Genomic DNA, 18,856 nt, shown 5'->3' on the forward strand with positions numbered 1-18,856 from the left:
ACTGACAAAATACCACCTGTCTCACATTCACAGGCCTGAAAAGTGATGCTAACTCCAGCTGACAGGTGGAGGGGCAGACACAAGGGATGACTTACGAGGGGAAAAAAAAAAATCATAGCGCAGAAGTGAAACCAAGGAGGGCAGAGGTGTGAGACAGGAGCCTTAACTGAACAAGAAGAGAAGGGAAAAACACATGCTGCTACCTGCTTGTTCATAGAAAATGTATCAGCCTTCAGAGGAATACGACTGAGAACAGATGACACCTTCAATTACAGCTCTTCCTTTGATCGTGTCATCAGGGAGAGGAGGGGAAGTGATTAATACTTGGAACCACTTTCTGACACCTCCTGTAATTGTTCAATTGTTTGAGACATTTTCGATTTGGTATATCAACTGCAAACAAGTGTCATTTACTTGCTGCTAATTATCAGGCAGAAAACAAAGCCCATGTCACAAGTGATATCATGAGACGCAAACTCAATCAATGTGTAATTTGTGTAAAGCTGATGAATACATGTGGCAGAAGAAAAAGATTGGTACTGAGTTGTTGCTTGCCGCATACACAAGTGGACAATATTCAGCAGAAAAAAAAGGTTTTGATCATGCATAATTTTCATTTATAATAAGAATCTTGTTCTGGCTTTTTTTTTTTTTTAAGTCATTTGAATATCAAATATTTATTGACAATGTGCCAACTCATCAAATCAGCAGTATTTACATTTTTTTAAGAATGGACATATTTGCTGGGAATTACATATTGAGATTAAATATTCTCTGTACATTCCTAAAAAGACAAAAGCTGTCAGAGGCAAAACTTTTCTCAACTTCTCAGTGTGAGACAAAAGGCAGGATTCTTACTGACACCATTATTGAAACATCGTATGTGCAGTCTTTTGTTAAATTACCTTTTCTGACGAAGTCAGTCTGTATCAGCTCTCGTTGCACAAATATAATCAGTGTAAAGTGCAGTAGTGACCTCAGCATATTATGAAGCGCTGAAGCCGCTTGCAGCTGTCGTCTGCTAAAGGAGCTGTGAAATCAAGCTAATGTGTAATCATCCCGTGTTTTATTAGCTCTGGTTTAAAATGTATGTAAATGACCCTTTTAATTCTTCGACCAGGGGAATTTATTGCAAAGTCGGAGGGAGACGGCGTATGTTAAATAGAAAAACAACATCATTTCGTTGCATATTTTTAAAAGCATCATGGTGTTCTTCTCTTTTCTCTTTTTATTGGGATCTAGTGCGATAAGGGTAATGTGCATATATATATATACTGTTAGAGTTTTTTTTAATAGTGAGCGCTTCTCTGTTTACACATGGAATGTTTGTTGATATCTTTTTAATTTATTGAACACACTGTGGATGCATTTAAATGTGTGCAGCACTTCGAGTCAAAGACCAATTTACCCACGGAAACTATAAAGTGTCTCATACCGTATCGTATCAAATCCTATCCGATCATATTATATTGTTCTAACATATCACACTCCATCACATCATACTTTATCGTATCATTTGTCCAATCATTAAGCATTTATATCCAAGCTGATGCAACAACCAGATTTTTTGCTACTTGCAGGTAAAGTGCAACAAAATCTCAAAGAATGACCTGGGGAGAAAACTTAAGATATCCACACTTACTAACAGTAGCAGTTAAGTGTCACAGAGTACAGAAGAGTAGAGCAGACTCAACAGGAACCCAGTGAGGTTTTCACGTTATTATTGGTTATGTAGTAAAGGCAGAGGGATTTCTATTTGGCATGCCTGACTTTGAAAAGTTAATTCTTTCCTGAGGTCATCAGTGATAACAGGAAAAAACTCTTGACGTGTCTGGGTTAAGCCAGTAGCAGCTTCAGACCTGTTTCCTTCCCCAGGCTCACCTCAGTGCCTGCACACATCCTGTCTTACGTCTTCAACAGGGCGTCCAGCTCTTTAGCTCTCATGGTCAAAGTGGTTAAAACGCTGTCATCATCAGTGACGGTGACTCCAGCGTGTCCTCTCCTTGTCCCCCATCCAAGGAAATCCTCCAGGGAGCAGATGCACCTGTCCTTCAGAAGAACAGCCAGGTCTCTGCTTAACACTGCTGTCAGGAACTGCCCTTCTATCTGCAAATCACAAAGCCTCTGGGGAAGCTGCGAGGTGACGAGGACCAAGGATTGAAATGCCGAGTGAAGGAAGGGAGGGCGTAAACCATTCTTATGCTCCAAGAGCCGCAAATTGATGCAACAGGGTTTACACTGGCTGTTAAAAATTACTCACACAAGGAAAATAATATCTGTTTTCATCAGATAAAGTAAAGTAAAGCTTTAGAGACAAAAGATGGACACAAGTGATATTTTGTGATTAATTCAAAAATTGCAATACAAACCACATCCAGCAGTTTTTCAGAAATATTTTCAGCCCAACCTTTTTTTTCTCTCTCTGAATGAAGTGTATGTGAGCAAACAACAGGGACAATCTCTCCTCTCTTCTACTCACGGGTTAGTTTCAAACTCTGGCAAAGCCAGACACTATTTTTTAAGGACCACAAAATGTGGTTTCCAAAACTTCAATGTTTCTCTTTAAAGTTTCTGCTTCTGTTTTCAAAGTAACAATGTGAAGACAACGAGAGAGTGGTCGCTTTGGGATGAATCCACAATGAGTTATAGCCTGAGTCTGCAGATCCCCTCTGCTTAACAGAGCTTTATACAGAGTTTAAGCTCAATTTTACTGTTTTGTTCACTCTCACTGGCCCTCATGGTATTGTTACCAGACACAGCAGGCGGTGGGTTTCAGAGATAAAGCTCTAAAAGCTCACTGTACACTCCCTGCTCAGCAGCAGCAGTCACTCACAGCTATAGTGGTGAACAGAGTGAAGCATTTAGCGGATGAAGAGTCACATGTTGAGTTGGTAAAAATGGGTGAGACCAAACACAGAGCAAAAGGAGAGTGAGTATTAGACTTAAATTTATCAGGTGGCCGGAAACATTTCTCCAAAAGAACAAGATGGATGTTCCATAACAGCAGGACATGTAACATAAATTAGGTTGTCATATGAATATCAAATCTATCAATGTTATGTCCAAACCACTTTCAGTAATTGCAATTACAATTTACAAGATTTGCCTGATGTTCATTGGCTCACAGAATCATGTGACCTCAGTTCTTTCCAACCAACTAACTTCAAAACATAAAAAAACAAACAAATAGACATACAATGGAATATCACATAAAAATAAGATTAAACTTTGAAAGCCACATTATGTCTGGTTTTGCTGCCAAAGAAAATATCCCAATTTTAGGATTTAGGGCTATATAAGTAAAGCTAACATGGCACAAGCAAATGCATGGTAGCAGGGTTGTACCAATCCAAGGAGTGTGCTTGAATAAATTGGATTTTTCTGCCATTTGGAAGCATGCAGGGTGTATAAGAATATGTCCCTGAAGATCAAACCAATAAAGAAGTGTCAAGATGCTTCCTAAGAATAAAATGTAAACAAGCACTGGCTTTTCTCGACAATCCTTAAACACAGCTGCTCTATGATTTCGTTCTCGTCGAGGGTTGCCATTGAAGCCTGGAATAAAAACCATATCCTGAGCTCTTTTTCTAATGAACCGATGGGTTAGACTGGGTCTATCTGTTTTTACTGCAGACTTAAAAAACAAAAAAATGACTTCTAGTCTGCTTTCTGCCAGGGAGAGGGAAGTATTTAAATTTCAAATTTAAGGCTTTTACGCTGATGTGACAGCGTCCACCATCCTGTTTTGCCAGTGAATCACTTTTCTCTGTGTAACCAGATAACTCTAGAAAACATTGCTCGCTTCGGTTCTACTTTTTATAAAATGTAATGCTTTTCAAATACAGAAAAACAGGTCTGCTGAGGACGGTAATGATATGAGAACTACATTCTCTGCTGTGGCAGTGAGTGCAGCTTAAGTGAGGGGTACAAGGCCATAAGTGATTACAGCCTAAAAACATGGAGACGTTGACATGAATGTTGCACTGCCTCTGCCTTAGAACATGTTACAAGTTCCGCCTGCGTCTCTGGGTTTGACATTATGTGCATTCACTGTATGCGCTTCTACATGGTATTGTGTTTAGCCTGCATGAATGCATTCAATATGTAAGTAACCGCGAGCCTCGCTGAACCCTGTGTATATGTGTGCAAAAGCTTGATGGAGAGTGAGACCTCATTTCTGTCTGTACAGTCTATACTTTTACCCACTTGTTTGTGTCTTTGCACACTGTATTCTTCTATATAAACACAGTAAGCATACATCTTCCTCAGGATGGTGGGCGAGCAAAGGTTTAATTTATATGGCGTTACTTTTACAGTTTTTAAGGAGAAAGGATACAGATATCTTTATTCTGAGAAGAAAAATTAAAAAAATAATGTATTCTAGGATAAAGTCATGTAATTTCCCTTGCTGTTTTTAGTTTTATTTATTAATTCTAAAAGAAAAAAAATTGCAGCAGAAGCCTCCCACACACTTCCTGACCCACACACATTCTGCATGGCACAGCAGGGGAAGTGCTAATAGGAGTCCATATCCTTCTATGCCTGTGAAAGATAGGCCATAGGGGTTTGAGAAATGAGACAGTGCCACCTGTGCCCACGATGCCACAGAGTCATGGATGATAATGCTGATGAGCTATAGGGCCGATATGTCTCTTCACATTTCCGTCCACTGAGGGATTGTTTTAGAACTTCGCCCATTTTGCTTTTAAATCTTTTTTTTTTTTTTCCCAATTTTGTGAAAGAGAGTCTTGGGTTTTGCACTCGGAGGGGTGCATTGTGGGAGATCATTTACAGAGCTGAAAAGCTTGTGTGGGCTTTCTCAGAAAAAAAGTCTTTTAGTCTACTGTGGGGAAAATAATTATTTGGGAGAATGGAATAAAAACTATTTTCTCAGAGGCATGTCAATGAATAATTGGGTATACATTTGAGTATGTACCTGATAGTTGCTTACATGCAAAACAAAACCCGAGCAGCTAGCAAAGGATTAACCCATTTTTTTTTCACCATCTGTGTATTTTTTTTTGTACTTGACTTTTGACTTGGTTGTGTGGCGTCAAACAAAAGTTGAAATAGCTGATTATCCTGTGATGTCGCACCCCAAAAAAAGTTCTATTTTGGTTGTAGCCAAATCCCATTACCCAGTGAGCTCCATTGTTGTCCGTTAAAAACACAAAATCAGTGAGCCACAACATTGCAGTGACTCAATGCCCCACTTACTCCCCTGTTGCCAAAAAAAACTCACTAGAGCACCAAATGAGGATTAATCCACCGCTGAAAATAGTGCTCAACAAGGCTCTATTTTCTCTAGCAAGAGTAGGTTTGCTAGAAAACCGTGTCCAGTTGCTTTAGAAAAGTACTATTACTGGCTTACAGTTAAATGTCTTTGCCACACAGTCAAGTTGTTGTGACATCCATCAGTGTTTCCAGCATAGTGACAGTGAAGGAGAGGCTATAGAAGTTTCTTGCAGGGATTTTCTACCAGAATATGTCTCTGTCCATCTAGTTTTTCTTTTATCTGCAGAGCATGTAAATCTGTTTTTCAACAATTAAAATCAGCTATGAGCAAATGAAACTTTGCTGTGAGTGCTGAGGTTTCATCTCTCGCATCTTAACAGCACAGATGAGATTTGCAACATACTAATTTAGCTGCTACAACAGTAACTAGCCAGTCAGCACACACTTTTCCATCAACTAGGGATACAAAGTAGTAGTGGTCATGGATAAAGAAGGAAGGTCAAAATGTGGTGGTCACACTGAATTCAGTTACTTAAAGGCTTTATATGTGATTTTTCACACTTAAATATAATAGAAATCAAGTATATCCTCTGAAAATAACTCTGTGAGTAATGACTGTCTACAATGGGTGTAACACCTGAGTCCCACTGTCTGATGTTTTCAGAGTTTTTTTTCTGTATGTTTACATAGCCGGCCCGACGGCTGACTCCTCCCCTCGCAAATAAAAGTTGTTTAATTGAGGGACTAGAGAAAAGAAGAATAACATACTGTACTCACTGCTTAACTGTGTTTCTAGATCACGCTCATTTCAGGTAAATTTACATGCAGTGTGAAGATACGAGCATAATAAAGATCGCTAGCATTAGCATGCTAACCCACAATGCACCGCGAGTTGTTTTGGTTTCATGCTGGTGCTCAAGGGCGACATCTGCTGGATCAAAAAATCGCATATAAAGCCTTTAAACTGTTTTCAATAAAATTGGTAAATTGGTGAAACCACCCAAGATTTTGCATTAACATTAACTTTTATTTAAGTGGCCAAAGAACATGTTGTATTGAGGGCCAACTCTAACTAATGGCCTATTAGCTATAGACCATGGTCATGTAGAATAAGGTACTAATACGCTTTTAGCAATGACTAATAAGCAGCCAGTGTGCTACTGATTCGCATGCTAATATGGTGTTAATGGTGAATATTGTGACCTTAATTTAAAGTATTTTTGACTCAAATTTTCTTAAATCTTTATTTTTAAGGAATTGTTTTATCTTTCTATCCAAATTGCATCACCATACACTGAAGTAGTGTTTTCCACAAACTGACTAAACCCAAAAACACACACTGTGTTATTAATACTCCTCAGCGAGAAAGACCAAAAAGAATAATAAAAAATATATTCTTGGAAATTGGATGAGGAGTACAAGGCGGTTTCTCTTCAATTATGTCTGTTTGCATATACTGAAAGATTGAGCCACCCAGTCTGGATATAAACAAGATGAATTTTTCACTAGTTTATGAATGTATATATACAACAGCATACGGCTGAGGAGGTAAAGCTAGATTAAAGTGTGCTGTCAAGTAGAGGGGATGAATTGCTGCGAATTGCTCCGGGTGTCTCCATTATTCATAAAGGTATTCAGGTCTGAAGAAGAGGCGCAAACACGGCAAGCAAGAGACATTCAGCTTGTTACATTATTGACGGATCCTCTCGGAGAGCTCTTTCCCTTTGATATCGCAAAGGTTAAATCTGGCAAGCCGCTCTGTTCTTTTGCCTCTTGATGCCCACTTCTTTTCCTGATTGTTTACCTATTTGATTTACAAAACCACCGCCACCTGCTTACCCCGCGAACAAAAACAAGATGGACTCCTTTCAGTCTTCAGGGGAGGGATTAAATATTCAAGGTTTACTGAAATCCCAGGTTGCTCAAAGCAGAAAGGGAACCACATTCTGATCATGAACATCCCTCTGAATGTGTGTAATATGATTAAATGCACACTCACAGCTATCTGCACCTCAAAACACCTGATGTATATAACATAGTTCATTTCTCAAACCGGCAGGCTGAGAATCCTATTCTGAGCAACTGACACGTGGAAAAGCCATAAAATATGGATGAAGCCTTCAACAGCATCCACTCCAACACAACAGGTCAGGAAGGCTCACCGGGAATTCCCCAGGAGTTCTCAAGTCAGAACAAAGCTAAAAGTATACATGGGAAATGTGGATGTGAGCGTATGAGCGCAGCGGTATCAAGCGGTACCAGTATGCCCATAAAACGGACTGTCAGGAGAGTATTCTCTTGATTTCTCCTTCAGAGTCTTGTAAGGTAAAAGCAAAAACAAACCTACTTCCTACACTTCCTCTTTTGTTCATATTTCTGTTGTGTTCCATCACCCTTCAAACAGGTTTGCACCAAGAAGTCTGACGTTTGTCAACTATTGCAGTTGCACATGTGCTCTCTCTCTTACTTACTTACACTTACTCACTCACTCTCTCTCACAAACACATCTGAGAAACATCCAGCAGAAGTGGGGATTAACAGCTTGCTGAAAGGCACAAAAGTAGCTGTAATTTGAAGGGAAAGAAGGTTATGGCTGAAATTTTGACTCTCGCACCTTGAGACTTCTAAACTCCTTCTTGCACCTTGAGACTTCTAAACTCCTGATTTGGAGTCGGAAAAGAAGAAAGAGTAAAGGGAATCTGTTTTCAACAGATAGCACAAGTAGCCATAAAAAAAAATCTGCCAGCAGGCACATTTCCTAGGTGACATAGGAGCAGCATTGCATGCAAGAATCTGATAACAGCAAGAAAAATGAGATTAAATGGCTGTTCAGTTTTACAGCACAGAGCTGACACTGGCACCATTATGTTCCTCAAGTCTTTGATCAAATCAGAAGCTGTTGAAACGCATGCCAGTTATGCATCTAAGTGAATTAAGTGGGATGAGAAGGTGCAGCTAGGTGAGATTCAAACAGCATGGTTAATGTATATAACACGGCTGAATTGGCATTTCTTTAACACAGGTTCTGGGATTATTTGCTTTAAGGGCCAACTCCAGTTAAACTTCAACATCCTCAGAGTTTGCCAAATCCCGGTGGACCTCAACCCACGCTCCATAAAATGAAGAGAATCAAAATACCCCTGTAAAGGTCGAAAGCACGCAGACTAAAACAGTCAAACACCATGAGTATCCGCAGGCGACTGCAATACCTTGACAATGTCATTTTGAGAGTGGGGGAAACAGAAGTCTGGAAAGTGTGTGGGATGTAATGAATTGGAAAGATGTTCTTGGCGTTTTTCCAATGTGTTAGAAAATGGAATATAACTCTTGCCAATGCCAAATGAAATCCTGTGTACGTGCATTTCACTACTTCTGCAATTCATCTTTCATACAAGGCTGTAGATGCAGAAAAAAAGAGAAGATGATTTAAGTTTAGACATCAGGGCTCTTGTTAGTAAGAGAGGAACGGCTACAAGTTAGCCATTGGGTCTCTTACTGCCACTTGTGTGTGTGTGTGTGTGTGTGTGTGTGTGTGTGTGTGTGTGTGTGTGTGTGTGTGTGTGTGTGTGTGTGTGTGTATGGCTGCAGACTGATGTCTTCCTGTCACATGATAAAGGGACACCCATGAGGAGAGCCAGACAGAGCCAGTATCACACGCTGGGAAGACCATATTAATGTCAGCACCGTGTCTGCTGCCGATTGATCCGCCAAACAAGTCCAGTGGACACAGCCAGCTCTGTTCATATTCCCTGTGTTTGTGAAGGTGCTCAGAGACTCCCAAACAGCACATTCAAGTACAAGGTTAATGAAAACAGTTACATCTGTGGTATGTATTTAAATCCCCACAGATGAATTCATGTGGACAGTTTTGTAAAAGTTTGTGAATGTTTAGCAGATTACTGATGCTTTACTTCAAGGTTCAGAAAGGATGTAGTACAGTTTATAAAAAAAACATACTGTCACTTAAAAGATCTATTTCTTTATGAAAGACTGTCCACCTTGAAGTTATAGTTCCTCTGATAATAAACTCACTGTCTTTGCTGGATTTACATAGGCCGGGTTCTCGAGTAAAAGGAGCTCCCCTAACCTTCAGCGCGATGATCTGGCACTACTACCACCCGACGTCCCCGACGCCGAGCCGCCACCATCAGACTGTGTTGTCCCCACAACCACCGCAGTCCTCATTCATGCAGTGCCTGCTCTGACCTCCACCTCAGCGGTGTGGACAACAGGAACGCGAGGAATGGAATACAAAGGAGAAATCCTTCCTGCATATTATCCCAGTAAGGTCTTTTACCTGCTCTTTTGTAAAGCGTCTCGGAGATAACCCTTGTAAATGGCGCTATACAAATAATGATTGATTGACTGATTGATATTGTGCTCACATATCGTGACTTTGAAACGCAGATACAGGGTATACAGTATATTTGAACAAAAATGATTGTCCAAGAGGAGACAGCATTGTCCCAAAGCTGAATTCTGTGTCTTGCTGAAGGACACTCGGACATGTGACTGCAGGAGCTGGGGATCAAACCTCTGATCACCCGGTTGAGAGTCGACTGCCTCTACCACTAAACCACAGAAGCAAACGATGATGTGATAACAATGTCACTTAATGACCTCGTTTCATGAGCTCACAGGATCTGCTGGATGTATGAAAAACTACATTTGATTTAATATACAAATAAAAGTTGATTGATTGATGATTGATTGATTTAATGAAGCAATGACACTGGCTTCGGACATAGTTTTGACATTCTAATAGAACCATCATAAATATGACTAACTAATAGTGTCACTGATTTATCGAGTTAAGCTTATTGTGGGATTTACCAATAATGATTTGGATGTTGGATGCATGTTGTTTCACATGCAGAATAACATTACCTGCATCAAGTGGTGCAACATATTGCAATCAAATACAAAAACATTGCAATAAATCTTACCGTTGCAAAGCTCCGGCCGTTTAGTTGTGATTGAGTTTGTGTCAGAAAGTCGTTGATGCAACTGCAGGGTAACCTTAAAGATGGTTTGAATGATGTTTAGTGTTTGTTGTATACTGTAATAAAAGCAACGTCTTATATTGTGCCGATAACCACAAACATACTCGTCTCTCATTGTACTGTACACATACATACAATGCAGAGACTGTGGGTGGGTGTTGCCCAAGGTTCTGAGAGTGAATATAGATTTGAATCGTGGGCGAAAGGAAGATGCATATCTTAAGGACATGTGTGTGTGTGCATGAAGGAGATGAGGCACGAGGGAATTCAGTGAATGATGAGGCATAAGGTCGAGCGAGCCGTGCGTACTCGCTTCTCAAACACCGCAATCATTGCCTGTGTCATCTGTCATCACTTTTGTCCTACATAAACCACACACATTTGTTTTCTCCTCCACAAAACAACACACAGAGAGCACGTGCGAGGCTCGTCTCTACTGTAATTTATGCATGTCTCTCATAAGGTGCGCCGCAAATGTGATACAGCTTCAGCTAATCTTATTCATGAAGGAGAACTGCATCCATTAGCTTTCTATTTCCAACACTCACCTTTTACAAGTCGTGTGCTTCATGCGTCTACGTGACCTTATGCATGCTAACCATGTATAATCTTTTCATCTGCATTCAAGGCTAGCATTACACCAGGAGATTATGGTGACTCTTAGCTTTGCCCTATGGCTCACTGTCAAACAGCAATTGGATGCTGGCGGCATCCCGAGGGTGTTGCACATCAATGACCAGCACCACAGCCATTTATAAAGAGAAACAGCACTGTTGTGGTTTCTAATACACGCTGGAAGTTGGAGCTCATGAAAGCACTCGAGCCATTTGTTCTGAAGAGGGAAATTGGATTATGGGTGCAGAGCACGGTAAGCATGGGGCCACCTTTGTTAATGAGATTTCTGCAGCTTATACCTGACTCCCACTCTTGTATATTTCACACCAGATCAATAGCTTATGGTCTTGCTTTACAGAATCCCAATGAAAAGGTCAATGACAAACGAGAGAAGTAGAGACCTGCATTAATACCGGATGTGCTTAAAACTCACTCAGTAGCCCCTCCAGGCTCAGCTCTGATTGACCAGGCTTTGTGGAGGGCTTCACTTTAATAAGCCTCTGTCTGTCTCCTAATTTCGTTTATATGGTTGTTGTAGAACATAAGAAAGGAGGTGGTCAACAGGTGGTGCCGATTCTTTAGTTTCCCCAAGGCGCTGATAATAAAACTGCAAGTAATTAGCCCTGCAGAGAGAGAAAAGCTAAGGATAAGTGAATGAGATAGCTACCTTTTCTTGCTGAACAATGCAGGGAAAAATTATGCTCTGAAATATATATTACATCAACACATCCTATAGAGTAGCAGAGAGAGGCCACGTTTAATCAGCTGCCTTCTCATAAAGCAGGGCTTTCCTGCAAAAGGGCACATGTCAGGGGGATAAGACATGAGATTGAGTGACCTAGGAGAGCAGTTACAGCCAACATCCAAGCTGCTCACTACTGCTGTCAAACCACAGTGTCAACAGAAGGCTGGGAAAGTGATGTGCCCAGAAGTGAAGGGAAGAAATTGAAAATATAAAAAAATAATTTGAGCTGCACTGAAACACTTTATTGTTTGGGTTTGAGAACATTTTCAGTCTAAATTCAACACTGGAGAGCACTTCTTGAACTTTGCACTTATTGAACTCATTCACTTTAATGTCAAAGTATTGAAGAAATCCTTTCCTCTGCAGAAGAATACATTCAACCTGACATAAAGTGACTTTCTGGCATCTTGCAGGCAGCAGAAACAACCTGCAAACACAGCAGGAGCATTTTACTGCCTCGTAAACTGATGTGACAAGTACCTAGAGTTGCATATTCACGCATCCAGCAGAACAAAAGCAATATATGGCTTTGATTTCAATGTTCCTGGCCTGGAATGGAAGTCCAATATTTGCTCCCATTTTCAGTCCTGAGGGAAATATGTCTCCTATCCTGTTAAATTGTCTGCCATGTTTCCCAGCTAGGGGTTACCTTTGTTTACCATTTAGTGCTTTTTAAAGCTTTGTTGTCCGTGAGAGAGATTCAGAAAAGTACAGCTGCTGGCCAAAGAAACAACAACAACAACAATGACCTGAAAGATACTAAAAGGTATTTTTTTTTCTCTGCAGGTTCAAAGAAGCAGCAGCAGAACTATCAATTGTGATAAATTGTTGCTATAAAAACCTGATTACAGCAGCTTTAATAACACTGCTGAAACATTAATAACACTAAATATGACAAGCAGAATTGCCCCTGTATAATTCACTATTCAGAAAGACATACAAGCAAAGTACAGTGTTACTGTGGCTCTACTGATTACTCTTGAGATTAGCTTGATACATTACAGGGGCCAGGCAGAGGGGTCCACCTTTCTTTTTTCTTCCCCTGCCTGGAGTGTTGCTGCTCTCCAACTCTGAGCACTTTTTCATTTGTCATTGCAGGCCTAGTTATCTAGTTCTCCATGGAGCTCAGAAAAAGGTGGCGATGTGTATCTGTGCCACTGAGAGAAGCTTAGCTAGGCAGGGTTTGATAAAGGTAGCACTTACATTTTATCGTGGATGGTTGGAATGGTTTGCTTGGCCTTTGGCGCATTATTCCAGCTGTTATACCCCACTGTTAAATTTGGCCTAGCCTTGGTGTGGCTGAGAGTATATCAGTATCGGAGATGTGGGAGCAACCATATACTACAGCACGAAGCTAATAGATTTATTGATTAGCCCGCCTTCTACTAGTTCCCAGTGTGATACATTAGATGCAAGACATGAAATCCTGCTGCCGCTGGAGTTATGGGACACATTTGTATTCCCACCCAGATGCTTTTTTTTTTTTGCCCATACCATCTCTCACTCCTAACCTCTAGCTCTACCTTCCTGCTCATTCCCTGACAAACCATACGCTGCTTGGCAGTTCAAAGCGTCCTCTGTACTCTTAAGCCTGTAATTCCCAGCCTCCTTCAACATTGGATTTCACACTTATTCTGCAAGACAACTGTGCGTGCAGGTACACAAATCTGTGCAGAAGCAAACCAAGGGGACGTAGTGTTTATCTACTTGCAAGCTATGTGCATGTGATCCCCCATTCCCCGGTTTAATCTGGTTGTTTCATCCTTTTTGGTCTCAGAGTGACAGTGCTGTAAATGCAGTGATAATGAATAGGCCTCGGGGAGTCTTTGCTGACTTGCAGCAGCAGGCTAATGAGATTAGCAAACTCACTGAGGACCCGTTAACAGCATCAGACCCCCGGTGAGGTAGAGCGAGATGAGGAAGAAGCGAGGCTGGGGCATCTTTGTGGCTATCTGCAAAGTGAAACAACGAATAAATCCCACATTCTGTCAAACTGCACTACATAGGAAACACATTCTAACTCAAATTCTGTCAGTGGAATATGTTGAGTCTTAAGATTTTCACATTTCCAAATTCCAAATTGTCTTCAGAGGTTATCTCTCCATAACATACAGCCCCCCCGTGATAAAATCTGCAACAACAAAATGTAATAAATAAGTTTAAAATTTGAGAATTTGGAAAAAGAGCGAGAAGGCTGCATCCAAGCTTCAGCTTACACAGCCACATTATCCAACCAGCTTACTAAAAATGTCCTCCTAAAAATGTAGTTTAAAAAGTGAGATGTCTTGAAAAAAATGTAAAAACTTTCCAGAGTTTTAAACAAGAGCTGGCTGTTGGCTGGTATTCAGAATGCAAATCTGATTCAGCTGACAGAATTCTAAGTCACCGTACGTCCAGAATGTCTGCACAGAGAATATCAACCCGGCAGCTCTCAGAGTGTTAAGGGCTGGAACTAGGGAGACTTTACAGGCGTATTGGTTTGAAGCAGAGTTGTAGCAGCAACCTTGTCCTACACAGTCTAACCACGTTTGGATTTACCGATTATTTCCGTTTGAGGGTACAGATTGGTTGTTTAAGGTTCCACAGTGGCTGTTCTCAGAGGAGGGTTTTCACCTCATTGCAGCTTGATTCTTTCTTACACAATGTTCGGACATATTCAACGCTGAAAATCTATCAGCTTGGGCAATGGGCTCAGTGTAATTACATTTTAGGTCTGTATAATTACTTTGCATGTTCATTACACACTTCACAATGCATTTCAAAAAATGCACACATACTTCAGGATGCATTACCTTTACATTAAAAACTATCCTGCAAACATTCAGGTAACAAAGCAGGCACATCAGCAAACCTGCAAATACTTGCTGTGCTTGTTTGACAATTCATAAAAAGAAACCTCTTAGACTATTTATGCATGCGGTTGATTCTAACACTGATAATGGATACTGACGTGAGTGAGTGGCTCTGATTAAGCTCTTCATTTCCAAGGCAGGAGGTTGATGCACTTTGTCGTTTTTCTGACAGAGTGCAAAGACACTAAACAATGAGATAAACACATCAGCAGCACCAACCACCGCAGCAGGAAAAACAAATGAAAATCATCCAATTCGATCCAATTTTAAATGCGCAATTTTAACCACTGACCATGAACTAGTAAAAAAACCGAATACAAACACTTGATTTTAAGGAGTTGAAGAAATTACTTCTATGCTCGTTTCTGTTGCTGATTTGTCAGCATTGTTATCACCTCCAAGTTGCAATCAAGAGAATGTATTTTCAACTCCGGGGAGTCTACTTATTTAAGCAGCTTTACGGAAAACAGTAAGAAAAAGGGAATGTAATAGACAACACAGGGATCTGCTGTTTGTACATCAGATCCCATTGAGAAGTTGTGAATACAACAGCTTGTTATTACATTAGATACATTTCTGACAATGCCTTTCTCCTAGGGATGTAAAGGCGAAACAAATCAGTTGTTATTCAAGTCACACAATTGTAAAATAAATGTATGATTTTTGTGATTTCTACTTTGGTACATCTTATTTAAACAGGATCTAGAGTTCTGTTTATATGTGAAAAGATATATCTACCACAGTGGGAAGCAGACAAAAGAATAAAAAAAAATATTCGATCAAAAGCAAAAAACAGTTTGAGAGAAATTGTAACACATTGAAGGGAAGACTGTCAGACTGGCTTGTCAGAGCACGGTAAAGCTTAACTCATGATCATATCTTGTAATCTGCATTTCAAGGACACTCCAGTGATGGAGTATTGACAACACTGTCAGGCTCAAATTTTATGAAAATTATAAAAAAAATAAAATAAAAAAAATGATATGAATGTTTCCTTTTACGTAAGTTCTTTTTTTCTCATCTAAACCTGGAGACTACATTACCCACAATGAAAATCGACCACAGTCGGTTCTGTCATAGATTTAGGTGTATTATGTTGGTAGCGGCAGCCTCGCCCCAAGCAAACATAAAGATTGGGTCTAAGAGGTTTGGTATGCTAATTTCTCTCTTCATTCTACTTCATGCAACTTTTTTTGACTTAATACCTGTTTACAGACTGTGATCCATTTAATCCATTGGGCTTCCCTTATTGATGTTTTTAAGACTTTAACACCACACCTAATATATGCAAGGTTTGCAACATGATGTTATTCTAATACATTGAATGCAATGGATAAAGAAATATAGCTTAAAAAGTTTCAAAAGTACTTTGTGGTGAAAAATAACTTTCAAACATGAAAAAAAAAAGAGGGACGCAGAAATCACGCCGCAAAAGTGAGCAAAATACCAACCAAGCAGCACAACCGTTTCTCAATTTTCCTTCAGTCACTCTCTGATTGCGAGGCCACAGATAGAACATCAAAAAGAACAGAAATGAAATGACAAGAAAAAGGAGAGTAAAAAAAAGACAATTCGAGCATTACCGCAGAGAAAACATCTGCCACGGTTCAAGCAAGCCAAGGGAGCGTACAAGGAAGAGTGGGCACACAAATCCCCACTCCCACAACCACCCACACAGAAAGAAGACAGATATGTGAGTGATCAGACACAGAGGCAGTTAACTTCTCTAGGGGATGACCAGTTATGTGCAAGAATTTTTATTTTCTTTTTGATATGGAGCCTTTGGAGCTATGCCTCATTCATACAAGCTCATACAGAACCCACTTTGTCCATGTTATTGCATAGCTGCTTCTCATGAAATGTTCTATGTAGTGTTTTAACTCTAAATACATTTATTGAACAAGCATGTATTTAACGGGAGCCTTGGTGCTAATTAAATTGGCTTGTGCAGTATCCCATTTGCTTATGAAAGATCTAACAGAGATGCAGGTTACTGGTTACAGCAGCTTGTATCAAAATGTTGCCATAGATGTTTGTAAGTAACAAAACAGAATAAAGGCTGTTTCAGCATTGTGAGAGGCAACTTTTACACAGCAGCTGATGTTTAGATTGGGATAACCGACATAAAAAGAAATTCCAAGCAAGAAATTGGACATAAAGCTTTCAGTAAACACATCAGAAGTTGGACTTACTGAAGAGAAGTTGTGAGCCCCGCATGGTTCTCCTCTGTACTTGCATGAGAGCAGCATGTCATCCAGTTGGTGACTCAGTCTATCCATAAACTCCAGGTTGGTTCCTTCAAAGTTTCTGGGCGGCAGAAAGAGCCTGAAGTCTGACAGCTTCTTGAACCAGGCCTGACGGTCCTCTTGAAGCAAGTCCAGAACCAAAGGCCTCACTGTTCGGTTAGCTAGCAGCAGGCCCAGCCAGTGGCCCGCAAAGTAAAGGTCGCTCTTGGTGAGCTTGTAGAGTCGTATGGGGTTGTTGTTGCAGATTGTGACCGTGGGGAAGGCGAGTTCTTTGGCCCACTCTGTGTGGACCCGTGTGTGTGTGGGAAAGGAAAGCCAGTGAAGTAGGCGGTTTGACGACCAAGATAAAAGCAGCCCCAGGGAGGTGCAGAGGGCGAGTAGCCAGAAGGCCCTGCGGCCCAGAGAGCCACCAGGGAGGCACACATGCCTCAGGCCGTGCAGGCGTGTCCTTGACAGAAGAGTAGAAGTGACCCGAGCCAGAGTTTGCTTCGCTGCACGCCTCTGACGACCTTTTCTGATCATGGCTGGGGATCCCCTCCGGAGACAGCGCCCTTCCAGGGCCATGGCTGCCCACAGCACTCCTACAGCCGCGGGAAAGGCTTCATTTCCCAGCCAGGCTTCAGGGGCTGGGGCCCACATGTAGCTCCAGGATAAATCCACTACTGTAATCCACACCTGGATAAGTGTTTGGCCTTACAAATATTGACCAACCATTTAGTCTTGGCTGTAAATACACTGTTTTAAAGCGTATAAATACCTTCGGGGAATTCTGTGCGTTTCAAAGTCGTCTTCTCCTGCTTGTGCAGGAGCTCTGAGGAACTCAGCAACAGCTACTTGTTGGTCATCCCTTCCTGGTCTTTTGATCTAAGAGACATCCAATCATCCAACTCAGCAGGGGAGAAAGAAAGAAAAAAATAAATCAGCTAGGCAAATGTGCTCCAAGCAAGGTGGCTTCTACATGAGTGACTCCTGCATCGACCGCAGTTAGTGTGACAGTGAACAAGACAGGATGAGACAGAGAGAGAGAGAGAGCGAAGGCAAGAGGAAGAGGGAGGGGAAGCGAGGAGGAGAGAGGAGGATGGAATACAAAATACCAAGAGCTGAGCAAAGAGGACAAAAAAAAAAAAAAACACAAATGAAAGGAGAGAGGGTAATTAAAATAATGAGACGACAGCGGAGGGATTGGTTGGTGTGGTGCGGTTGGTTGCCTTGTTCCAGCGCTGTGGTTTCTTGTCTTTGGAGTAATGTGTGTGTGTGTGTGTTTTCCTAGCTTCACTGGCGTGCGGAGGCATTCGGCAGCCAGAGGCAGCAATCAGTTCCTTGTCACTATTAAGTACAATCTTTAATTGAATTCACTAAAAAAGTCCACCATGCTCATTTGTTTTCTGTCCCACTTTGCGGTCGCACTTTTGATGCCTCTTACTTTCTTGTGATGTCACTTGGTCTTCTTCCTCGTCTCTCCCCCCCCCCCACTTGGCTTTTTCACCAGTGTTCTGAAGTCCTGCGGGTAACCAGGGGGTTAGCTTCATGTTGTAGCGAACCTGCTTCTCAGCGAGGAAACATGCTACAACACACTTTCACATGGAGAAGGAGGCACTCATGCGAAGTCAGGGACACACACTCACAGCGGTTTCCTGCGGGAAACCAAACCAGAGCTAATCTGTTCTGTCACACTCTGATGTCAACATCTCTCCCTCTTGTTATCCACTCTTTTGCTTCTTTTGCTCCCCAGTTTTTTCTCCCCCACTCCAAAAAGATGGCAACTCTAATCTCAATATTCCTCTCATGTCCCCGCTCCTCCTTCTAAAAATACTCTCCCAAAATCAAATCCATCAACTTGCCCTCATGCTCCTCCTCCTCCTCCTCCTCCTCGCTCTTGTGTCAGTCAAGCCCCGTAAGCTCGACCTCCTGTCAGGCTCCCTCTCCTCCTCCTCTTCTTTTTTTCTACTTTATGCACGCACTCCTTCACTTCTCTCCCCTGTCAGGGAAGGCTTCTCCACGCGCTTTCTTCCCTCTGTGTCCTTGTCAGCTGCATCCAGCTTGCTCCCTCCCGTGCTCAGAATGACTTCTCTCCCCTCAGTGGTCTCTCTCCGTTTTTCCACTCCCCTCCCTCTCTCGCAGCCTTTGCGTTTTGCTCCTCTGGTTCTCTGTGTTTCTCAG

The 18,856-nt window shown here is 41.4% G+C and overlaps 1 protein-coding gene across 2 annotated transcripts in view; it reads right to left on the reverse strand.

Annotated features, from left to right (window-relative positions):
• Positions 1–18,856, reverse strand: part of asic2 (acid-sensing (proton-gated) ion channel 2) — a 308,022-nt gene that overhangs the window by 89,460 nt on the left and 199,706 nt on the right. The window contains exon 1 of one of the 2 annotated variants that reach the window (XM_061027347.1): positions 16,643–18,833. The exons of the other annotated variant lie outside the window; for it this stretch is intronic. Coding sequence (XP_060883330.1) covers positions 16,643–17,335 — 693 coding nt within the window. The 5' untranslated portion in view covers positions 17,336–18,833. Of the gene's footprint in view, positions 1–16,642; positions 18,834–18,856 lie in introns of those variants that run through there. 2 annotated transcript variants of the gene reach the window in all.

The sequence above is a fragment of the Labrus mixtus genome, chromosome 20 (assembly GCF_963584025.1).
Source record: "Labrus mixtus chromosome 20, fLabMix1.1, whole genome shotgun sequence".
In the NCBI taxonomy this organism is placed as follows: domain Eukaryota; kingdom Metazoa; phylum Chordata; class Actinopteri; order Labriformes; family Labridae; genus Labrus; species Labrus mixtus.